Here is a 26,097-nt window from a genome sequence, read left to right on the forward strand (position 1 = left end):
ATACGTGTTGTTGAAGAATTTTCAAACAATGGTCGAAAGATAAAAACAAGCCAGGACGAATGAACGTCTTTCCTCGAGTGATCGACGATCTAATTATTTTTAGTCTTTCCTCGTTAGCTGCCCGTTGGTTGGTTGGTGAAAGACAAGTGCAAATCGCTGCTTTTGTAACGGGCCGGTGTGTTATCTAAATCGCGTCGAATATTTCCAGGGTAGCACGCTTTCGAGGATCCCTGCTAGCCCGGGTGTTTCCCCGTTAAAAAGCAACTCGCGTATCAATTTCACGGGACAACGCGGTGCATCGCGGCTAATCCGGCGTGCTGGATCGTCTTTTTGTTCCTGGCCGCTTAATATTGCTTGTCCTCCCGTAATCTCCACCCCCTGTTCCCACCACGACCCCTGTCTTTCGCTCCACTACTTCCGCCACCCTCGTCGTTTCAGTAGAGTAAAACAGAAATTTTCTTGATACACCCCTTTACGTTATTCTTAACCTCTCGTACACCCCCATGGAGGTTGAACAATTTTTAACAAAGAATTTCGTTTAGATCTTATATTTTCAATAATTAAGCTAAAATATTAATTGTGTATTAAAGAAGATTCCCCGTCGCGAAACGCCCGGTGCTACTTAACGTAAGTAGATCGAGTTCGGCGAAGAAAATAAAGAAACCCCTCTCGAGAGCTTTCGTCCCGTGCAACGGCTTCTCTTTTTCATCCCGTCGGTTCTTCGTTGTACCATGGACGGGACAATGTTATTTTACGGCACGATGAGTTTGAGCCTCTTTCATCCGACGACACGGTGCTCGCGTCGCGATTCCGACGCGACGGTAATGGTTGCGGCTCTCGAGGACGAGGATGGGTGGGTGGTTTCTAGCGAACCGCCACACCCTCGCGGCTACCTCCTGCTCGCCCTCTGTGCAACGGTTTAATCTGATCAACTTGCGGATTATATCGGACACGGCACCCTGACGAAGCAGCAGGAAAAAATTTCCCTCGACCCGACGTCGTTACGAACTTCTGCGATTTTTCTACCAGACAACTGGAAGCTTATTTCGAGTAGCGAGATAAAAATAATTGACGAAAGAATTGCTACCGTGAAAAATCAGATAAATCGAAGAGCTTCCGAAGCTCCTTTGACCTCAGGGTATCGCACGAAACGGAGTACACATTCGCGCGGGAAAATTGCAGAAGGATAGAGAAGTCTTGCCATTTTATTAGATCAAACCAAGTGTGACCAAGCTGTACGTTCGACTTGACTCGGTCACTCGGCTGCTGTCCGACCGAATAAACGTCTACGCCTTATTCCCGTGTCTCCCCATTTTTCCAGCCGACCATCCCCCGGGCACTTTTTTACGTCATCGAGAGCCACCCTGCTGTCCCGACAGCATTTTATCGGCCAACGTGTTCGTACAGGTTCTCAGTTTCGCTTCGTATCATCCAACGTTCCATGGCGAATTTATAAATTTTTCATTTTCAAAATTATTGAATAGAAAATCTTGGATAGGGAAGAAATATAATTTTTTAAGAAATTTTATTTCGTTGCCATTCGCGTGACATAAAATATCCTGCGAATCGAAGACAGGGAACGATAACAGCCACCTTTCTCGTGCCGCTTATTGCAACGACGATGGCGTCGTCGTAACTCAATTTTGCGTTCCATCTGAGACGTTGAAGGTCCCTGCGGCCCGTTCCTCAATAAGGCAATTCGGTGACCCGAATTGACTCCTATTGCCACGGAAAAGAATGACTTTCGAGACGATATTTCGCTCGTTTCTAGCTACAAAGACTCCCTCCCTTTCCTCTGCTTTTTACGACGGTAACCAAAAACTGGTCAGACTTTTAACGCTCCCCGTCGGAACTTGATCGAAGCAGAAAGATCGTTTCGTAAAGATTGAATATTCTCTCGTCTATGGTGTTAGGGGATGATCGTTAATCGTTTTGATTCGCCGCGAGGGGAAATAAATGCCGTACGAACGGCTTCACCGATCCAGATTTCGGATTCTTATCTGTCCACAAAGCATAATCCCGCGATGCGAAGGCGACGGTGCGCTAAAAAGTATTTTACGAGCTGCTTATACGTTTCACCGGTCACCCTGACACCGAATCCAATTTTCCAGATACAATCTTTAGTAGGGATCAGGTGTTGAAGGTCCGCAACCTCCCACTGTTGGTCTGTTCGCCATTTGTACAGACCCCAAAGGACTTTCAACTATTTCCTTTACATTCCGGCTGGTTCTGTTCTCACGAATATAAAATTCAAGAATTTTAATAAAAGAAAATTCCTTCGCCTCTTTGACGGTGTATCGACCATATTTTAACGTTACCCGTGGCAGGCGGTATCGGGGGGCCAGATAAAATGCTTTACGACGCCAAGGAATTAACCCTTGATTTCCGGACGTTACTCTCACCATGGAGCCTGGCGAGATAAAGGGGTGGCTCCTTCCTTACTATCTCCGCGGCATAATGGCCGACGAAGAAGGGCACCGTTCATCGCGAAAGATATAATGGAGGCACACCGTGCAGTCTCCTCCACGGCTCTGTACACTCGCGATTTATGGTTTCTTTTATTTAGGAGAATAATGGAGCCCGCTTACGACATCCTCCACTAACCATCGAACTCTGTCTTCTTCTTTTTAACATCGACCAGATAAAGTTGCAATTACTCTTGCGTTTCGATTTACCGAATGCTAAGCAACGATTTCCTTCGAGCTACCCTTTCGACAGGCTCGTTCGCTTCTGCGTGCAAGACGATCGAAGGGGGTGCAACCGCAGCTGCATCTTTCCTGCAGCGTAGATGTTGCATTCACGCGACACCTTGCGTTTCTCAGTTCAAGGAAGTGGAAGAAGATCAGGCAGACAACGGGGCGGGTGGATTCGTGGTCCGCCAAGTTTGTATCAATATTCATCAGCGTCCTATGTTCGGTTGGCTCAAATTCGTAGGATTAGCCGGAAACTTCGCTTCGGAGCTGCTTCCCTCTCTCGCTTCTATGCAACTCCGGTTGCCGTGCAGGAGAAACGGTAACAGATAGAGACGGTTTAACGATGAACGAGGAAGATGGTTAGAGGATACTAGAGGGTGGAGTGAGAGAGGGTGAGAGGAGAGATCGTGGCAGTCACCGTGACGCTCCACCGCGGGATTCTAATCCGGGTAGGCGGGCGTGTGTGACGTCATATTGCATAACAATTAATCAACGGGCGATAACAGCTAGCCGGGTCGACGGAGTGGGAAGCCCTGATAATCATTTCACCGGGCAGCTTAAAGTGCCACTAGTTAACGCTAAGCCGATTTAAAAGCGATTTAATATCCGGAATATTATACCTACGTCTCCCTTGCCCTCTCTCTCTATCTATCTCTTCTACCGAAAACGACAAAAGCGATCGTGCTCGGATAGATTCTTAAGAGATACCTCTTATTCGAGAATCTGCTCGAGTTTCTATCTATTTTCTTGCCATGAATTTCGTAGATTTAACAGGGTACACCGTATGCCTCTTGTAAAGCGCTTCTTCCGACACCGTACCACTAATAAATAGTGGCACCAGCCACATGCTAATGTATAATACCGATCAAACAACTGTTTAAGCAGCCCCGAGTTAAGTGCGTCCCATTCTTTCGCGAGCGCCCCTTCACCCCGTCTCTATCCCATGTACGCCGATCGACGGGGTTGTTTTTGTCCCGAGAACCAAGAGCCAAGCGTATCCTGTCACCCGTGATTCTCGTCACTTTTCAACCCCTTCGACTTCATTTTTCCTTCTTCATAAAAGTAACATCCATGACAGGTGAACGATACCAACCATTGCCTTCTATTTTATGCATTTATTGCTTTTTCTTTAATATACAATTTTTTATTCGTTTCTGTAAATATTTTTACAAGATACGAACCAAAGGTTTCGTGTTCATTTTGAAATTTTCATTCAAGATTTGCGTAAAATTCGAAACGATGTACTCTGAAGATCCTTTCGATGGTCAATAGTTTCACAGCAAACGGGACGTATATATCCCATTTTCGTAGGCCGCTGATTGAGGACAGATGCACGAGTAGGGGAAGTGCAGTGTGCAGTATGGATGAGGGTAGAGTCGATCACAATGACCCCGCTATGGTACAATGGCGCACTGGCTCTCTTGAACGGGGCCATTGCCGACCCGAAAATCACTCGGCTATGACAAAGAGCTGTGTTCGCGCTGCCGCAAATATGTTGTAAATACGGGAATATCCTGAGAGTGTCTCCGTCGGGACTGGAGAGTCGAGTGCAGGCTACTTCCCGAATGTCGAGTTACCATCTTGATTTCGTAACCGATGGAAAATGTCCAAAAATCTTGAGCAAGATACTGAAAAATTCATGAACCCATTAGGATGATAATGAAATTCGATCTAACGAGTCCTACACTCGTTTGGTTTTATAACAAAACTTGAACGAATGAAAAAAACACCATGGAACACATGTTTCCGCGGATGAAAAATCAAACCGTGTCATAGGGGATGAACGAAAAAGCAAGTGACACGATCGATCCATTGTATGTATATCCATAGGAGAGCGTAGGTTGGTTCGTTTCCATAAAATCTGTTGCTCGCGTTGCTGACCGAAATCCTAATTAAACGGCAGATTCGAATTCGTCGGTGGTCCGCGTACAAGCTTAATCCCAGGGAAGCGCCGATAATATCGATCGATGCGGCGAGTTAATTAAATTAAAATACTCGTATAATAGCGTGCCAGATGGCACGGCCAGAACATACAACCTGGTATTGAGTACTGCTTGTTCGACCCTTCGGCAACCCCCTTCCACTGTAATACGTAACTCGTTTAGTCTTGCAGGTTGACGAAAAAAAAGTAAGGAGGGCGGAACCGTTGCGGGGTTTCCCTTGGCCAAAGTATTTAAGGGATTTTCGTGATCCTGATTTACTGATCTGCGATCGAAAAATCATCGACTCATCTTCCTTTTTTTATTTTTTAACGACCCACATTTTTATTTAACACTCTATCAATACCTGGATGATGGAAACTTTTCGTACCCTTAATATTTTATATTCAATATTAAATAATTTAGGAAATTTCTTTCTACTTGTTGGTAAAATAAAATTGATATAAAGTGCGGTGTCTGTTTCCGCAAGTAGAATATGTTCGTGTACCTGCAACAGACTGATCCGAGATGATGCGCTCCTGATTACCCATTTACCAATGACAATCGAATGGTTATTTAGTTTCATGGGGTGAGAATCGAACCGCAGTTTAACATTACGAAGGACCGAAGGCAGGTCGTTAGCGGCGTTGTCGCAACATATGCGCTCGGCAGGCTCCATATGGGCCACCATGGACCCAAATACGAAACCCCCGTGGCCGAAGTATCGTACCCCACGCGGAGGGATCGATACCGTTTCGCTCTTTAATCGGTCAACTTTTGTGGCTTTCCACAATGTTTTCCTGCTACTTTCGAAATCCAGACCTTCGTTTTATTTCTTCATTTAAAACCCCATAAACGAACAGGAACAAAATCACCAATTTCCATATTCCCTCTCTATAAAAATTTATACAAATCTTCGGAAAAATTATTATTTCTCCCCAATCCATATAACTATCTTCTTATAGAAAATAATTGTATAATTATTAAGTGTTCTGAAATGAAAATGATTCGATCGGTCTATGGTATCCATCGATTCCCATAAGCATTGCGGTCGTCGGCAACTTTAAATGCGACCATATGATGAGGGCGTCCTAAAAACCTGGTACTTTCTCTAACCATCGCGAGAGCGATGTAGGAGGGATGAGTTTGTGCGGCAAGTGCAAGGCAGGAAGCATAGGAGACCCCCATGGAGAGTGTACAGGGCAGTGAGCAGGTTGACTAGCATTGTCCGTGCTCGATGATGACGATGGGGTCGGTCCGCGCACAGATGGGCCGCTAATCTCATTGAAAACTCATGAGGACTCTCAGGGTGGGGGTGGGCCTGGCTGATCCAAGGGCTGAACCCTGCCCTTAGAAGTCTCTGCAAGTCCTAGCATGGGGGCCAAGCACCCGTGCCAACCACCATATGTCCTACGTATACGCGTGCTTACGAGAATATGTCGCCTGCTTTTTTCGTGTTCCATATTGCAGACACGTTCTATATAAATTATATCTCTGCAAAGTCGAAAATCCTCGTATATGCTGCATTCTTCTCGACAATTATCAAGTACGAATGTGAATCTCGCGAAATCTGAAATTGGAATTTCGACACGAGTTCGCTTTTCCAGCGTTGAACCGGTAGAAGTTTCCCTTCCTCTTACCTTGTTGATATCATCCGGGGAACGATATCGACTCGGTGGCACGGTTGCTCCGGGGAATTTAATTCTATTCGAAGTGCCAGCTAAGATGCCGGCATCGGCTCTTATCTCTGTGCACACGGTGGGCTGGGCGCGTGGCGGTTGCTTATGTGTTACGTGAATACCTTACCTAAACGCCCGGTAGGGAAACGTTTCTGCGTGCCGTTACCAACCTCACCGACAGCCCACGATGGAACCATACACACCCGTTTCCCCGTGGCACACAGCAACGGAGTCGACCGAGGGAAATTAATGCGACTTCCAACCAGCCGCTATCGGCCGCCGCTATCTCGCGCCTCGCTCGCTCGCGGAAAACGTGAGTCGCCTAGGTGAGAAGTTTCGAAATTTAAGCGACCAACCGCTGGCGAACGTACGCGACCCCCTGGATTTTAACGTCGGATCGATTCGCGTTAGTAGGTAGATGTTTCGGTTGGTATACTACTTACAAGTAGTATAAGTGCATTATGGTCAGACCGTGTCGACGCGTCGGAATAGCAATTATTACAAAGTAAAGCGTGATAGTTGGAATGTTTATGAATTACGATGCGAGGGAAGTGGTCCAAATTAATGGCACGCGTAAATATCCATCGGCCATTAATCATCGAGATGACTGGCATCGAGCTGAAGCGTAACGCGCTCTTAAGAGCTCACCCTTAACGTTCGTTTAATGAATCCGAGACGAAACGAGAAACACTGAGTAAAAGGTGTTCGAAGTATCAAGGATCAAGTAGTTGGTATAAAGGCAAACAAGTACTTGTGGCCACGGTCTGGTCGACGGTTTTACGATAATATTTGGCAAAATCTTGGAATAGGGGTGAATCTGAGATTCTCCCCCTTGGTCGTGTCTGTAGCCCGTAGAGAGTCAGGGGAACGTGGTAGGTAGAGGGCCGTAGAAAGGTAGATGGGAGGGAGTTATTAGAATGGTCCGGAAAAGATGGCGCGGAGTCGCTCCGTATTTTTATACTGTATGGCCGCTGCTTTGCATAATCCCGCACTTAGCTCGCTCGTCCCGAGATGCCGACTCGCTATGCAGATCTCCTCTGCTCTGAAAACCCGAACCTACCGAGCGTTTCGTCGTTCCGACGAATGATGGACGACACGGAGACCCTGCCGCGAACCCTCGAGCCTTCCCTCTTCGAGTATTCGCTTCCTGACGCGCCAACTGAGACCGTATCGGTGACGCGGCCGCGCAACTACCGCTTCTTAAATGAACCTCGACTTTCAACCTCTTATAACGCCCTTTAAATTCGACGTTGACGAATGCTGAGAAACTTACAATCCTTGCAGAATTTCCTTTCCGCGAAAAGCACCTTGGAAAAGAGTTCGAAAAACGGGAATCGCGATTTCCACGCTTAAGAAAATTATAATCCTGCAAAGTTTTCTTTTAACGAAGACTTGGAATAATTGTTCCTGGTCCACAGATTCTTTGTAGAATGTTAAAACGACGATATTTCGTTGTGCACGGACAGGTGAGTGTGACAAAGATTGTTCCAAGATCGATGTCACGGGGACATTTGTCAGCTAGCTCCGTTGAAACGGAGACGTCTAATTTGCACGGAGAAATCGCGTCTTCCTTTCTCCTTCGGTCAGCCGACAACTGTGCGCCGGGGAAAAGAGAAGACTGAGAAAGCGTGGTGAGAAAGCGTGGCGAGCGTCATCAATCTTGCGAGCGAAAAGACCCAGGACGACCGTCGCGTCGTTCTCGACGTCACAGATGTGACTTTGATTCTCTTTCGGTGTTCCCTGGAGAAACGAGGCTAGATTAAGTCTGTCCCGCGTGTAATTTGTCCGAGTCCTGATTCCCGAGTCGCGAGGAAATCGACAGGGACACCTGGGCTCCTACGATTCACCTCGAGCGATCTTTATTTCCATCTCTTTCGAACATATTTCCAGCATACGCGCAAGATATCCAATTTCGATATCTTTTAATCGAGTATTCCAAAAATCATCCCTCTCTTCAAAAGTCTTTGGGTTAGAGAAAGTTTCTCGATGAAAAGACGAAACTGAAAGGAAAAAGAGAAGAAGGAACCGAGGCGGTGAATGTCTGGCCAGGTTCCGAAAGTTTATATCGCAGTGTGTATTCCGCGAGGGTAGCAGTTGCGACGTACTCGAGGTCACGGTGGATGCACCGAGGTACGACAGAGAAACAAGGGTATAAAACCTCTGGCCCGTTGCAGCGCCGGCCACGTTACGAACAGCACGATTATACCGGTGGAGCAGGGGGTGAAACCGAGAGCATACCTTAGTTGTCCGCTCGTAAAGCAACCCCGTATGCCGGTGAGTGCGTGCCGAGCCTCTCTCTCTCTCTCCATCCCTCTGTTTCTCCGTATTTCCGCCTCGACCCTTCTCTCTTCCTCTTGCTCGCATCTCCACGGAGTGTTTGTTAAACCGGAGGAATATGCATGAGAGAGGCAGCCGGCGCGGAGTTATGCTACGATGATCTTAACGGTGGTCACGGTCTTAAATATGGACACCAGAGGAAAGGGTAATCAAAATGGCTGGAAACAAGGATGAAGAAAAAGGATTTAAAAATTTCATGTACATCGAACTCTTCGAATATATTTCAAAGGATGGCTGATGGAATTAAGACACTCGAAAGAGTCGAGAACATTTGATAGCTCACTTGGTATGCATGGTGCCGGTTATAAGTCAAGGAATTGCTCAAGCGGCCGTAAAATCTAAATCTCTGCCGCTCGTCGGCCACCTTTTCCCTTCTTCGCCAGCCGCGTACATCACGCCCAGTTATTTCAAGAATCCTCTGAACTCATCACACGTTCAATTTGTCAGCGACTCGAGAAACATCGCACAGTTTCCTCGAGCTAAGCGCTTGAAAAAATGGAGAATTCCATGGGTGAAAAGCTTCGAGTATAGTCTCGTTTTTCGATTTAAAGTTTTCAAATGAAATCCTTGCTCAAAGTTTCTGTCACGCCATCGGCCCATAGAGCTTGTTTCCATGGGATATTTCCTCGAAGCGAGAGGGGTATGCATGCGACCAATGTGCAGGTCGGATTTTAATGGAAAATCGACTGCGGCTGGGAAGCACGGCGGAAGAGAATCACGATGATTCCGTGAAATATGGAGGCAGAAGCGAGCAGGTTTTCGACGGAGCCGGCAAAGCTGCACGGCGCGCTGGGTCCGTGTTAATGGGTGATTGATAAACGACCTCCTCTCATCAACTGCATCGGCTGCATATTTATCACCGAACAGACTCAGCAGAAGCGGTTTCCCGTTTGCTCCCCGAACCTTTAGCACCAGCCAACCGGAAAGTATTTATATCCTAAGATATTGTGCAGAAAGTGCAACAGACTATTATGGTTTTTCGGTGAAATGGATCAGGCAAAAGAGCGACGGCTGAAATTTCAAAAATCATCTCCATAATTCAAGGCATTTGAGAGGATTGCGCGAGCCGATCGGGGTGGAAACGTTTCTGCAAGGTGTCCCTTTTCGGTCGCCGCTGTTAACAGCCCTATCGTAGGACTCGGTGTCAGTGTTAACAGCCCACGCGTGTCAGCCACGTGCCGGTCGAGGTGCGACCCTCTGCTCGTTTAACTCGGACGAATTGAGGACTGCCCTTTCTGGCCGATTCGAAGAACAACGAGGATAGATGCCAGTGAAATTACACCTAGACGATTCTCACGACCCTGATTCTTTACCCTTTCCGTCTTTCTTTCAATCGGGAATTATTTGGAAATTCGAATTTTCAATCCAGTTTCTGGAGTACAGTTAATCATAGTTAGCAGCGAGGCATAAAATGGAATTAGAGATGGACGATCGCGAGTGTGCAGGGACAGATCGGCAATAAATATGGTTCATAAGCCAGGAATGGTAGCCAGAAGATACAGAAACGTTTCTAGACGTCCTGCAGAGAGACGCGTGTCACGCGTTACGTTCACGAAACGACTCCATCAACTTTACGACCATGAATTAGGATTAGACGGTTGCGTTCGCTATCGTCCGCTTCGCTGCTAAACGATTTATCGCTGCAAGGGGAAGTATACTCAACCACCGCGTTGTATCTTTTAATTTTCTTTGTTAAATAATCGCGAGTGGAAGCAATCAGAGGGAATACATTGATACGAACACGCTGGATCGTTGGTATATCGCGAATTGGGGTCGCCGAGTCGAATCGAAAACTCATTACAACTTTTTGCCGACTCAATCAAGAAGTTAATGTCCTTTAACCTCTAGGCGTTCCCGATAGAGTTCACGGGAATCTCGGGAATCGCGTAAGAAGTCGACGGCTCTCACATGCCCAGCAAAATGGATCACCAGCTTATGATTGATCGCCTATTGGCTCTGCGAGCTGGCCAGACTTTTTCCTTCGGCTTTTTTCCACGGTGTATTAGAAACCATTTCTGCCGCATGATAATTCCAGCTTCGTTCTGCTTCCTTTTACTGCTACCATATCTGTTCTCGACCAAACACCACAAAAAATATCGAAAATACATGTCCGTGAAACGTGATCATTTTTTGAAACGATGCTCGTTATCGCGAAGGAACGCTTTCGAAAGAGCCGTATGTCAACTAGAGGGATATTTATCAAAATACTGAGAAACGAGGAGGATTCGTCAGGAAGATAATCCGTAAAATGATGATCCCTCGTGGCTCTGCTGCTACCTTCTGTCCAGCTTGGTCCATTTCATACGCTCCATTTCTCTTCGCCAGCGAGGTGTCCCGTAAGATGGTCATAAATAATTAAAATGAATATTAAAAACAAATTTGGATATTAACGAAGTTATTTAAACGTCATCGATTCTCCGGTTTCACAAATTTTCCACGAAACAGCAAGGAGACAGATATTTTCTCAAGAAGAAAAGAGATATTCTCGCTTGAAATGGAAAACGGTTTCACCGAACGATCATTGGCAGGATAATCGGGAATCGTTGGAGGTCCATCAACGGATTCGACGAGTCTGCCGAACGTCCAATATCCAGGAGGCCGAGCATAAAAAAAAAAAAAGAGGAGCCTGGTGTGCGGGCGTTAAAAATATTCAAGATCGTTTGTCAGGCTGAATTACAGCTCTGCTCAGCTCCCGCGCCACCCTTCAAAACCTCCCTCCCTCCGACAGGAGTTTCTGCGTTGGCGCAACCCGGAGAGGGCAGAAGAGGAAAGAGTCGACGACAAAGACGATGCTGGGCACATGTGTCGAACCTGAAATATGTAGGCGTGGTCTGGATGGAACTAGCAGACGCGTCCCGACGACCGAATATGTTCACCCCGTTCGTACGCTCCACCCTCGCCTAACCCTGGAAACGTTGCCATTGGACGGTGCCCACCCTCGTCGCGCCTCCACCTGCCACTACGAGCTACCCTCAACGAGATTCTACCCCTAAATACAGGGGATGCGCGTTCGGTTCCCTCATTTTAACGTGGTCCGCCGATACGCGCTGTACCCTTGTTCGTCTCCTGTGTCTTATTCAGTGATAACTGTTAGTGTTTGAAACTGGCGATGTTTTGTTAATGAACGGGATGAAATTGAAATGGAAGTGCGAACGTCGATGTCTCAGCTCGAGGACTAACTGCACCCGGACAGGGTGAAAGCGTGACACCCTTGAAGCACGAGCAGTGACAGGCGGAAGGATTTTCTCTTGGACGCGTGGTCCGGTAAGCAGATTTTCATTTTCTATTATTTTTTTATTTTAAAAGTGTGTTTCGTTGAACATTTGGCCCAGTGATTGTCACGAAGCTGTATATATTTTTATTCATAAAAGTTGTCATTTTATCTTGCCATACATCTTCATTTTCATTGTGACAATCATCGTGTTAAATTTCAAACGAGCATAAATTCCGATCGACCAATCGCTCAAACGTCGAATCTCATTGACCCAAATTCCCCCTGTTAGAGAACACAGAGGTGACACCTGGTCCGGCTGTACCAGGCGCGATTCACACATCCATCATTAGCCGTGAAGTCAGTTAAATTGACCAGCGGCCTTCATTGTCGCAGGTCGATCATCCGGAACGAGCAGGATGACAATGGAAGATCGCACGGGTGGCATCGACCGTGCCGCCCCCGCGACCTCGACGACCGCCACCACGGCGTTAACCTCGTCCAGTCCGTCGTCCATCAGCGACGCCACCACCGATGCTTCCTATCCTCTTCAACGCGCTAATAAACGTTCCTTCGACGTCGCCTTCCTGGTCGCGCCGGACGAAAACCTGGCGCGTCGTCAGAGCGAGAAGATGAGGATGATCTCCAACCGGAAGCAGGATCGTCCGCGAGAAGACATCGCAACGGAAAGCGTCTTGGACGCTGATCGACTGCCTCAGAATCTGACCATCAAGAACTACGACAACGACGCTGTGGTATCCGACAGAAGGAGGATGATACATTGTACAGAAAATTCATTGAGTCCTCCGTATATTTCTCCAAGGACACTGACACCGACCCTGCCGGGTCTGTCTCCCGAAAACGACGTCAGGAGATACGTTTCTGGGAGTCGTCTTCAGAAATCACCCAGTCCGCCTACCTTCGGGCCTCACCAATCGATACTGACCACCTGTCCCGAGGGTATTGAACAAAATCTAGCTTGCAACAAGGTCTACGACACGGGTATCCCCTGTCAGGCGGACAGACACGGCGAGTCTCGAAGCGCGTTCACGAAAGTGAGCCTAACAGCTCCGAGAAACGGCTTCAGCGACGATGGTCAGACCTCGCCCAGGTCGTCCATATCACCCGACGATCGCACCAGCTATCAGAGCAGCGTCAGTCCGCCTGTAGTTCCTCTAACCGCCGCCCCCGGCTACAAATACGCGCCCTTTCCCGCCAAAATGGCATATCCCTTCCTGGTCAGCCCAGAAAGCAGTCAGCCTGGCTTACTGGAGAACTTGAAAATACCGCAGATCGCTCAACCGCCCAAAGTACCCAGTCCAAAGATACCTACCTTTCGACCGGACCTACCACCGGTTTACCCTAACATCCCGTACAATCCCATTTCCGTATTTCCGCCTATGGCAGAGGCGCTCAGCAGGCCCCGATTTTTAGCGACGGCCGCAGGAGTGGCCGGTCTTTTACCGCCTTCCTTCGCCGCTCTCACTCTGCCTGCGCAGAACGTATGCGCCAAGTGCAACCTGTCCTTCCGGATGACGTCCGATCTGGTTTATCATATGAGATCCCATCATAAGAACGAGAATACCGGTGAGGCTGCTAGGAGGAGGAGGGAGGAGAAACTGAGGTGTCCCGTCTGCGACGAGAGCTTCCGGGAGAGGCATCATCTGACCAGGCACATGACTGCTCATCAGGATAAAGAGAGCGACGCGATCGTGGATCAGGTTGAAGTGAAGAGACGAGCGACAACGGTTCACAGCAAGTGACGACGGAAATCGTCGACGGAAGATCCGGTGCTTACTAGTAGTAGCTATTCTTTTGAATAATGGAGAAATTCATTGGTTGGATTTAGATTGAAATTTTTCAGACGGGGACACCAAGCTCTTCCAATTTTTTATGCTATCATCCCGTTAACCATACGTAGTTCCATACACAGGATAATCATCGTTACCTATTCTATCAGCTAGCTCCTCGTTATTAAATGTCCACGAACTTTTGCACGTCTTTTTTAACACTTTGAAAACTCCCAATTAATCCAGCTCCGTATTAACGAGATTAATCGACATTTACCTGGTATACGTGTACGATAAGACAGTAATTGCTGTAAGCTTTAAACTAGGAGAACCTTGTCTCTGGATAAGGTGATATTCCCTCTCTAGTCAATATTAGGTAGGAAAAATTTGTAAATAATTCGATAACTTTAGAAGTGTCGCGGGTTGCTTAAGTATCCCTTTAAATTCTTAATTTTGTTCGTGAGAAAAATGAATCGAATCAAAGCGCGCAGGTGAAAACGAAGGGGGTAGATATTCAGGTGGGGCTAAAATGGTACTCGCTGGGATGTTGGTGTGGTAAGGGGTGGAAGAAGGGTGGGTAGAGCAATAAATAGATCGTAAACCGTAGCAGGGCTAACACACAAACCGTCGGAGCGCGCATAATGGTAGGAAACAATGAATGCCGTAATCGGAAACAGTGCCGGTTTGTTATCTGCCATTTACACTCCATTTAACTTCAAACAGTGAATCGGCTGGCGCGCATTCGCGTTTTAAATACACGCGACCTCCGTGCCATCCCCTAGCTCTCTACACCCCCGCACCCTCGCGACGTACGGCTTAACATAGGGTTAACCTGGCTGCACAGAGTGGCTTAATATTGCACGGAATTGCTTGACTTATCACCGCTTCCGTTCCTGCTTTTAACGTTTGCTTGTTTCGACACTCTCTTCGCTCGCTTCCTTCCTTCTATTTTGCTTTGGTTAACAATCTTGGAATTTGTCGAATTTTAATTTAATTGCCGAAAAGGGACACGAGCTGCGACGAGTGGAATAAATCGTATAAGAGATAGGATAAAATACTACAGTATTCTGTACAGCAATAAATTAACAGTAGTGTGTATATATTCGAGAAAGGGAAATATTCTCGACGGTAGTCTGCACGAAATTTTCACGTTATTTAATAACGGATTCATTGTTCTAGTTCTATCAATGTGCACGGTGTAAATGATTCATCATCATCATCTTGTTAGATATAAGGATCTTGTTTTATTTTTTAAGGATTATTTATCACGACGTCACGTTGTATCGATTCGATGTAAATATCATTCTGTACATATGCACTGTATGCATCCGGAATATCGTTGTTAATAAATAAAAAGAGTATCCGTGAAGAATACCTCGAAAAAGATTTCTACCTTGTCCGGTTTCGTTGGTTATTTGGAAAAGTTTTGTTTCTTCATTTTTAAGAGTAACAACTCTTTCGAAGAAATATTGCTGGCAAATCGACTTGTTGAATCGAACGTTGAAAATGGAAGGCTCTCCAAGGACTATCCGGAGAGGTATCCGAGTCCGTGGAGGAAAAAAGAGTAGCGAGAAATCCCCTAAACGGGTAACGTTAAGCCCGTGGAAACCGCAGCCAATACGACAAACAATCTCTTACCGCCCTCGTTTCGGCTTAACTTCGCCCCTTAACCTCCCCCTCACAACCGTCGGTGTAAGTGTACTTACCCTCTGCCCGAGGTCCATAAAGATAAATAACACGAAGCAACCACGAACTCGAGAGTAGTTGTATCCCTTATAAAACTAGGAAGAACCCCACCTACCCCCTCAACGGAAATTCTCATCATCCCCTGAGTATCATTCGCCTTTCTCTCTCTTCTTTCTTTTAACGAGTAAATCCGTCTCTCGACGCTTCTTATTTCTAGAGCTGGTTATTGAATTTGAGTATCTTTCGATTTCTTATAGTTTTTAAAAAAAACTTTCACGGAGGGGATGAAAGTGGATTCGAAAGAGATGGAAAGCATTATGGTCGGTGGTTCGTTTTAAAAGGAGCATCGGTCATCCATCCCCTGTTTGACCTCGATCAAACGACACTCGTTCTTCCCACCCTTGTTAGCGATACTTCTCTCCGTGGAGAATCGCGCGCATGCTTGTTCTGTCAGTGAAATAATGACAATGTCATAGCTACGGAACGATTCGGCACGGCGCCCTTGCCACGTGGACCACGATTGGACGCGGATATGCTAATATGGCGTCCGTTCCAAGACATTAAGTCCTCGGTTTGCCGATTCTCGACAGACGAGTCGCGTCTTCGACGCGATACCACTTTGTACCCTGTCGAACAAATTGAACCTTTCTCGTCCTGTTTCTACTCGCGCGATGCAAAGATTCGACAACTTTTCCGTCGACTGGAAAGACGGATACTAATCCTGCCACCACGCTTGCCCCGATTCTCGATTAGCCACGGTGTTTCGTCGCGATTATGTAACTTGACTGCGAACACGCAGCTTACATCGCTCTCACGATCATCCCCGTTTCGATCTCAACCAGGCGTCGCTAAACGATTTTCACCGTTCGCAATGCCACTTTTCCAGAGGCATATGCTACGATTCGCGTGTACGCTTTCTCACACGAACTCTTAAGGGTAGATAATTAGAAAATCTTTTAATTCGTCGACTTCATAAAATCAGAGCTTTTCTTCGATTTTCAACAACGAACAATGAAAAGGACCCTCGTCCAACATATCGCGGACACTGTTGAATCCTTCTGTCCGGTCGCGAGATTGTAAATCCGCAACGAGGCGGACAGCCGCCGAATTCGAAGCGGATACCGCGTACCGCTCGTACTCCGCGGCTCAACAAAGAGCTACCTGTCGAGAGGGGTAAAAAAATCCGAGCCCTGTCGTGCGAGCTGGCTGGCCGAAATAGAAAGGACCGGCCAGGCGGGCAATAATTCGAAACAAAATGTCAAGCGGCCACCATTGTCGAGGCTGGTGGTGCGGTAGGCGCCAACTAGCGCCGACGAGAAAATATCGCCGACAGTAAATCAAGGTGTAGAAGAGAAACCAACACCTTCCCTCGTACTCCGCGCTGTCTCTTTCCCTCTCTCCGCGGATGCCCTGCATTTTTTTCCGAAACCATTTCATCCCTTTGCGGACGGTGCAGCCGCACGATTGCACCCAAAGCTGCTTCCGTTTCTTGTCATTCGAAATTTTGCTGACGATACTTCCTGTTAATATTCAATGTTGTATGTAGAAGCTTAGATAAGATAATTTTAATTCTAAAAATTTTTTCATATAAAATCGTGTATGGGGGTTGAAATTAGGGTAGCTAAAGAAGGAGGATCGACTGAAAAAAAAATATTTTTCACCCTGCTTAAATATGTCCGACCGCAAAGCAATAAAATATCTTTATCTTACTCGTGCCATTACTCCCTTGATTGGGTGGGGGGAGGTTCAATTTACATTCCTATCGGAGCTTCGGAAAGATAAGTCCATTTAAATAAATTAGTAATGCTATCTCTTGGTCGGCGCACGGGGTAGTGGGGGGGTTGGATTTAATAATATTTTATCAATTTTCGCGGCGATTCGTTACGCGGTGACAGCGTTCACCATTGTCCCCGGCGTACAATTGGCCGAGTTTTAAACTTTACGCCTCGATGAATCATCTTTCGCGATATTCGCGCCACGATAAAGTTGCTGTAAAACTTTTACCTACCTTGGAAAACATTTCCCTGTTTGAAAATTTATTTTCCAATAAACATTACCAAGTTTGAAACCTTATAAAGTATCATTCTTATTCAAGAATCGAATACATGATGAAAAAAAAAAAGAATAACGAGAGGGTGAAGATTTTTGTGAGCAGATTCGTTTCGTGGGTCGTTTGTCGAGTTGCAGTTTCCCTTTTCCCCTTTCTGGCTAACGTGTAGGTAGGACAATATAATGGGGCATAACAACGGCGTTAACACGCACTGGCCGACCCCGGACGCGACCCACGACCCTTCCCAGGGTGAATTACACCTCTGATAATTACTAGAAATTAATGTTCGTGCCTTACACCGGTCATTGTGAACCGCCTCGTTTAGTCAGCCTCGTATTTAGCTGCTTTTACCCTGTTAATCGCGACGCTTGAATCGTTCCACCTTTTCTTAACAACATTACTAAACTACGATCGTATCTTCGATTAACGATGCGACGTAAAACAGTAACGAAAGATGGAGAAAAAAGGGGAGACGGAAAGAAGACGAGGCTCGTAAAATTGGAAAATTAAAATCGGCGCCGACAACGAAGCGGATCCGTGGCTGATAGAGGAGGCGGGCAAACCGATGGGATGTATTAAAGCTGCGGCCAGGGCCACACCAGCAGATAGGTTAATGTGAATTTATTGCGATCGAGATATCACCTCGGCCAGAAAGCAGAGACGCGTGCTACGCGCGCCGTCAAACCGATAGCCATTGTGAATCAGAGATCCTTCTCAAATCGCTCCAACGTAGAATCGAATCTAAGGGGAGAGAAACTTTGTCACTGTTTTAAAGCAACCAGCTATTCTCTTATCTAAACGCATCCGGGATCGTCCACGCGTGTTGATTCTCTTCTGGGTAACGGTGAATAATAAAATAATTGAAATTCTTACAAATTTCATCGAATTCGATACACAACTCGTAACGATAATTCATCGCAAGAGATATTAAGGCGTCGGGTAACAGCGATCGGGTCGTTTTCGGGATCACTTCCGGTGCGACTGTGTTCTCCGCGGCTTCTTCGAGCCTCGTCGCCGGATAGTCCCTGCGATCGTATATCACATTACTTTAATTCATATGGTAATCGCGTACAACGCAGCCACTACGCGGTACCGCCGAAAACTTTCGGAACAATGCGAGGCTACAATGCGAGGGGGGAGGTGGGGGTGCGTGGAGGGAGAGGGTGCAGAGGTTCGCGGAGGTGGAGGTGGGTATAACAGGGCGGACAGAGGGGATAGAAGAGGTTTTGGGGGTGGAGTTGAACGAGAACGGTGCGAATGCGATATTGAATTCGCCCCTGGCGACGTGCCTGTTATCGACAATGTCCGACCGCTGGACCGGAAGCCATTTGCTCGCACTGTGACGAAATTTATGAAAGTTTCGCCGCGCTCTCGCGGTATAATTGGGAAGGCTGCCGCATGTATGGCAGCGGAAAGGTGCCACCTCGACCACCCCCGACCCGCTTCGAACATGTTCGCCAACGATTCTGCGCTGCTGGCCGATTCCGTTGCGGAAGCGGAAAGAAGAACGCCACAGCACCGTCTATTTCACCTTTGTTTCCCATCGTCCAATTGGCATTGTTTTTGTAATGGATATTTTCTATCGGGTTAGCGCGAACAATGAGCGACGATGTTGTATTCCATACGTATTATTGAAAACTGAATTCAGAAAGCGGAGGGTGGATAGAAAAATAAGTACACCATGTAATTAATATTTTTCTAATACGAAGAAAATGAAGAATTCACGATCGGTGAATTCGAGTATACATAGCTCTTTCAATTTCTCTGGAAGCCGGGGCGGCTTCGGGGTGGTTGTCGGGGACCGATAGAAATGCAATTCCCATTTCGCGATGAAAACCGCGGCTCGATCCGCGACGGATCCATATGCCGAGAAGTGCACCATCCAATCTGAAAGTGGCCGGTTAACGCGAACACACAGCTTATGCGCCATACGTTAAAAACGCATGTTCCTGTCCACCTACGTGATTCCGTCCAGAAGCAACGAAAACCACCGATGAAAATGAACACCCCTATCTACTAAAATCTTTCCGATTTCTTCCTTCTACTTCGGGATATTTTAACTAACATATCGTCAAGATGAATTTTCAAAATTAATTAATCGTGCATCTAATGAATTTTGGATATACAATTGGAATATTTTGAGATGCAAATATTCGGATACTTTGGTGAACAACCAACAGCTGTGATGCTTCGAGTTCGCAAAAAATTTTCAAGATTGAGAGCAGCATCGAAACCGATGGAAATTGGCCGGTCGGCCATATGCGTCCGTTCTGGTATGCGCGCAAGTGAGCTGCAAGGGTGTCGAGGGGGGTGGATGGTGAACGGCAGGGTGGGCCGCATTACAAATTTAATCTTACAAATGGATCCGAAAACTTGGAAACAATGGAATATATGAAATGCGGCCGCGTATATCACGACGGCAGACACGGGGTGGTTCCAGCGGCAATATTGTCAGGGCCGATCCATATTCTCTATGAACCAGAGGATGGGCCAGCGTCGAGCGAATATCGAAGTAAGAGAGGCAAAACACGCTTTTGGCACGGCAAGAAATCGCGAGATGCACGCACGGTTCCTGTCACCCTCGACCCACGACGTGTGCTTTCTCCTTCGAAATTCCAAACTCGAGATACGTCTTCAGGAATTTCACCTTTCTTCGTCCGAACGCGTTAACGATACCAGGTATTAAAGGAACAAATATTACACCGAGAAATGTTAGGGAAGAAAAGGCCGATTCATCCAAGCCGGTTCGATCGTGAATCTGAGAAGACAAGATACGGCGAGGGTGTGTTCAGACGCAGAAGTGGTAGGGTGAAGTCGTAGATTCGAGGCAGAATCTAGCCGGCTAGATTAGCATAAATATGGCGTCTTAGAGCGGGGGCAGTTTGTCATCGTTAGCAAAGCACACGCTTCCTGGGACTCGACGAGTCACACTCCTCTGAATCGTCGTGTTGTTACTATTCCCTGTTGAAGCTACCAAGGAACGTCCCGCAGGAAGGAAACCGGCGATGTAGGTTGTTCTAGGATACGCGAGGACCGACCGTGCGAGTTTCGTACCAGCATCCTGATGCTGCACCCTTTCCCAGCCTCCGCAACTCGTTCCACCCTTTCCCGACCTTGCTAGTCGGAGACAGGTATTTCGGTAGCCGAACTTCCCGAACGCAGATTTCATCGTAGTCGGAGAAAATGGTTTTGTATTGTATCATTGTTGAGAATAGGCTTCCATAAAAGGAATGGAAAACTTTGCTAGCAGGATATCGATTCGTTCTTTCGTTCAATCGGTCTAATAGAAAAGTAATGTCAACCCCAGTCGCGGACAGAATCTGCTGGCTAATACGTCTTGCGGAGTCGCAGGGGTGTTTATGAAGTATGGCAATGCGTTTTAGCAGATTGGTAACGGTACCGGGGGCGAGATCGTAATAACGAGTCCGTGGAAAAGTTGCACGAGCTTTCGTCCGCTGATCGATAAATCCGCGCTTTTATGTAATTCCAGCGAAACGATAAATTCGTTTTCTTCTATACGCGATTACTTGGCGTTTTAAAACAGCCTGTACAGGGGTTAGAATCAGCCGATCGTTGAATCAATCGCGCAAACGTCATCGTTTCCAATGGAATCACGGAAACTTAGCACAGATTCGCAGACGACTCTCAGTCTCGTTCACGATCCCTCGACTTCCGTTCTCGGGGGAGCGTTTACCGCGGATAATTCATATTTATGACCGAGTACGCTTTATCAACCCCACTTGCTCTCGTATACATTTAATTGAGACGTCCGTGTCGGAGGCAATAGGGTGCGAACCCCGTTGTCTCAGGGGGTCGTCGCAGGCACAATGCTCGTGGCACTCGACCTACGTTAGCTCGAAGCGTTGTCGTTCACTGTCGTTAACGATCTTGCACGGATCTCCTGGATGCTCGACCGTGTGTCCGGTTCGATTCATTCTTCGCGATTCGTCGCGGATTATTGTGGCCGATCGTTGACCATCCTGAAACTTCCATCGATTTCGACAGACAAACAAGCTCGCGGTTAACCAACGACAGAAATTTTTATTAAATTCCACGCGACTCTCGGTCTTGCTCCAAACGGTGCATCCTCGATTCAGGAGATCGTCGGGTGGAAGAAGTAGAAATAAATCGGCCATCGAGAAAATCGGAGCTTTTCAGAAAGGAGCGTAGTTTCGAACGAACAGTCCATCGATTTACGAGCTGTTACAGGAAGAAACGATTACGCCCTCGTAAAGAAGCTCGTTCTCGCGATCGACGATCGTCATCGAAGTCGCAACGCCTTTCAACGATTGCACCCATGTATCTGACCCCCCGCGATTGAGTTATCGCGCGATGGCAAAGTAATCGAAATGAAACTTCCACTCCTTCTTTCGAGAGAGAACTCTCGTTTCTTTGGGAAGAAGAAGTTTCCGTCGCCGGGCCACGCTTATTATCGGCGAACACAGCAGCCGATCGATTGCTTTAATCTTCGATCCTCGCCCGGCTTATTAGTCTGGGAATGGTTCGTAATTGAAACGCTGTTATCACGGCCTTCTAGGTGATTGCATCGGTACCCGCGAAGCCGAATCGTTCGCGTTTATCTGGCTGCAAGAACTTTGCGCGATCAGATCGCCTGGCGAGCGTTGCCTTTTTTGGCCGCGCTCTAGCCACGGGGAACTTAATGAAATCCTACCGGATATCGTTTTATCGGGAATTACGAGGAGATACTCGTGAATTAATCGAAGATTTAGGAAATGTGTTACATCAAGTGTCAGATAAATTTCTGCAAAGAAACTCCTTTTTTTTCGAGACGACGACTCGATGGACAAACAAAAGCTTTCAACTATCGATCCTCTTCCACGTTCGCCACCCCCGCGCATCGGGCTCCACCGGTTCCATAAGTATTTTCTCAGATTGAAAAGCTTTCGGCATGAAATATGGGTCAGAGATATGGGCTCGCAACCCTTCTACGGTTTTAATGGAATTAGTATTTAATACTCGGCCGAGGGCGCGAAAGGGGCTGGCCGAAAAGGGGGAAAAAACTAAGTGGATCTGTCCTGTTAGAAGGCCAGCTAACCGTTTACCGGTATTGCCTTTGCAGAAAATTTACTACTCGTTAGAGGTCTCGAATTAAAAGCTCGGAAGAAAAAATACTACCCCTCGCGATTCCATTTACGCGGAGACTCTTACGCGGAGAGGTGTCTTGCCGAAGAGATGGAGAACCACCCCTGTCGGAAAACAAACAAGGAATCGGATAGTAACTTCGTTCCCGGATCGAACAGCTACTGATTTAACCCTTCGAATCACAGCGAAATATTTTATGGAAAACAAAAAGAAGAAATCTGGGGAAAGAAACGACGTTTTCGCTTTGGTTGCCTCCATATTGGTGGCAAAGCGTCGGGGTAGAAACGTCGGCGAAGCAGCGAGAAAACGTGTAGCAGCGATTTTAACGTGCACACTTCTGCTCCGTAGGTTCGGTCAATAAGCGCAATAAACTCATTCCGCGGTTTACTGCGAATCGTTTTACAGCCGTCTCGTTTACGACGCCACTCCTCCCTCTCTCCTACGTCCGTACACTTCACCCTTCGATCGCGGCATCGTTTTCTTTGTCGTTGAAAGTCCGAGCGGAACGAGGGAGGAACTAGTTACCGAAACTGCGCTAGTTTAAATTACGAGCTACGGCGCCTTGGCGATTTATTTTTGAAGGGTGCCCCTCCGACCAGCCTCGCGGGCATATATCCGCGAAACTACGCCAAGTGTCATCCTCTACTTTATTTCACCAGGCTCGTTTCGACGTTACTTTCCACCGTACTCGACTCTCGTCTGGCCGGGCAAGTTTCTTTCCTCGGGTGAAAAGTTGCCGAACATTTTGAGGACTGAGATATCGCGCGTTCATCGGACAATCGTAACATAAAACACTTTGGACTACGCTCGCTGCTGTTTTATATCGTTATCGAAAGAGCGAAAAGGGTTGCGAAGTTTTCGGGTTACGAGAGGAAAAAAAATGAAGAGAAGAAGAAAAAAAATGAATGGAAACATCCAGAGATCGGTAGCTACGTCTCGTCTCTGTTATCAATCTCTTTTACTAGTTCTCTCTCGCTCGGACATTTACATGGCAATAGCTGATGTACCTACACACCGGCCCGGGTTGTTCCCCGAGGCCAGAATTGAAACCACCTCATTACCAGCCGTTGGCTGGGGGTCGCGTGGAAGGGGTTGCCAGAGGGACGAGGCGGTTGCCGGAGAATCCGTTTTGCGAATATTGGAGGTAATGTCGCGAGCGGTTTTATACAACACCCGTTCCGCCTTTTTCAGACCCTCCTCCCCGTACGGCTACCACCCTTTTCAACCCCGTATTACGGCCAGCCTGATGAAAAATGGAAATAGCTATCCTTCGCTTCTCCCGTCGACGTCGTTTATATTTAACAACGACCAAGTTACTCTATTCCAGAGCTACTTCGTGTCTCTCAATTGTCCTTGATTTGGCAGATATTTAACCCTTAGAAATATCGTTTTTCCAAATTTCGTTCGAGATAAATAGCTAAAACCACCCTTGAATTCTCTCGGAATTTCTTCAAAGGGTAAGAATCGCGTAGTGAATGAAAGAGAGCAGTCGGTTGAAGGCATAGGTGAGGCGAGGAACAGAGCCTCCGAGCAGATGACACGTTCGAGCCATGGAAGATAAGGAAACGACGCTCGTAACACGACCACGAAGATGCCCGCATTACGAAACACGAACCGGCAGTCGCCTTTACGACGCCGCGATACCGTTGAACAGGGTTGGATCACGCCTTGCGCATAACAACAGCAACCCCTTCTAAAACGCGGGCCCTCGAACGCGGCAACTTTACAAGTTTAATTAAATGTTTCCCATAACCGTGCCCTCTAAAGGGCCCTGGAAGAAAGCATCCTTGGGATATTCTAGTTTTAACCACGATCATTCGATAAAACCACCCTCTCCCTCTCTCTCTCAACCAACATTGCGTTGCTCCTTCAAACTTTAGTGCTCTTGAAATTTTCATCGAGTTTCCTATATAAATCTACTCCAAGATTTTCCGAATATTTGCATACGTCTGTTTTATTCGAAGTGAGCAACACGTAATCGACCTCGACGCCAGACTCGCGAATCGAAATCGACTTCGCATCCGCCGTACGGCGAGAAACGACACGAAAGTTTTCCAGTTTAAGAACGGACATGCAAAACTTTCTGTTACCACACACGAGAGCGAGAAGTTTCGCCAGGATCGGTCCGTGAACTTCATTCCGCTTCCGTTCTCCGAAAAAGAATGGACCGGTCGTGTCGGGGGCATATTGGTGATCTCGGCCACGAGGAATATTTCTGCCAACGTTTCCAACCCCCGCACCATTCTATCCCGGTCAAGATGGCGGTTTCTATACAACGCTTTTCCATTTGCATAGAGATTCTATGTATTCGGGATTTTACTCGAGTCTCTATACGATGTCGTTTCTTCGAGTTCTCAGAACACGAACGTTCTTTTCAAGTACTCGAATTATTATGTAGTAACGAAACTTTTAACGTTGGCTGCTATTTTCATTAGAAAAAGGATAACAGTCATATTGTAACAACGAGTACATTTTCCGGGGAGAATGCTCAAGACGTTCCGAGGGAAGTCAAGATGGCGTCTGAACTCGCAGTGTGCTCCACCTTATATTAGCATATAAACTCGTTGCCTCCAGCAAGGGCCACTCGCAGCTTTGATTTATGTACTAAATATGCCTTACTGGCGAACCAACCACCGTAGAAGCTCTCTGGAAAAGGAACACAGATTCTCGTTGCCGAGTTCCCGGCTTTGCATTCTTGGGAACATCCTCTTTTGTTTCGTTCTAAATTTTCCGTAGTGATACCATCTTCTTTTTCGGACGAAAGAAAGACTTGCAGATTTTTCCCTTAGAAGGATCCGTCCGGAGGGTCGGCGACGCACGGTATTTAGCTATTTAACCCAACCAACTGTATCGAAACGTAAATTTTCTCTACCTATCCTATTCGTACGTAGATTTGAAAAGGTTCAAGACAACTTTTATATCCCACTCCGAAGTAGAGACGATTTCCTCGGAAAAAAATCGCTCGTACGCTACGATAAGTATGGTAATACGTTAGAATTAAAAGTCCGGTTAAGCCGGTAATATTTCAAGATCCGCGGGTGTATCAAGGCGAATAAGCATAAATGAATAATTGCGCGATAGATAATTTAACGTGCAAGCTGAACGTCGGACAACCGCGCTGCTCGATTCTCTCCCGTTGTTATCCTACCGCGACGTTCCTTTAATTATCTCGATATTTCTCGTATTCCCTAGAAAAAAACATTGGCAGACGCGATGGAAAAATTGCTAGAATCGAAGCGACACGAAACAGCTTCTCGATGTCCTGTCGATCGAATCCTTGCGTTCGACTGTTCGGTTTTTCCTCCTTCCAACTCTGGAATGCAAATCACGTATATCGACTACCTTTTTCCTGATTTAGTTACTCCGACACATTTGTCAACATTATTTGTACTATTTTTTCGAATATTCTCCGAGCGAGGCAAATAAATAAATTGGACTTTTATTTTTTCCCTTCGCGTCAATGCTTCGAACTACCTTTACATTGTATGTCGGAGAAGATATTGAATCTATAAAGCATTATTATGGAGTGCATTGCACTGAAAATTTTATGAGCTGTCAGAATTTTTTCATTCATCAACACCGGAAGGTATAAACATAGAGAAATTTGGATTTATGGAAAGTCGATCGAA

General features: G+C 46.8%; 2 protein-coding genes across 2 annotated transcripts in view; both read left to right on the forward strand.

The window, feature by feature from the left end:
- LOC114871619 (reticulocalbin-2) overlaps window positions 1-26,097 on the forward strand; it is a 69,610-nt gene that overhangs the window by 38,116 nt on the left and 5,397 nt on the right. The window lies entirely within an intron of this gene.
- On the forward strand, window positions 12,259-13,602 carry LOC114871590. Its single transcript, XM_029177693.2, has one exon. The coding sequence runs from the start codon at window positions 12,259-12,261 to the stop codon at window positions 13,600-13,602; it is 1,344 nt and encodes a 447-aa protein (XP_029033526.1).

This window comes from Osmia bicornis, chromosome 6 (genome assembly GCF_907164935.1).
Source record: "Osmia bicornis bicornis chromosome 6, iOsmBic2.1, whole genome shotgun sequence".
In the NCBI taxonomy this organism is placed as follows: Eukaryota; Metazoa; Arthropoda; class Insecta; order Hymenoptera; family Megachilidae; genus Osmia; species Osmia bicornis.

Coding starts and splice junctions, on each gene's coding strand:
- LOC114871590 (XM_029177693.2), top strand. CDS start 12,259: ATGACAATGGAAGATCGCACGGGTGGCATCGACCGTGCCGCCCCCGCG.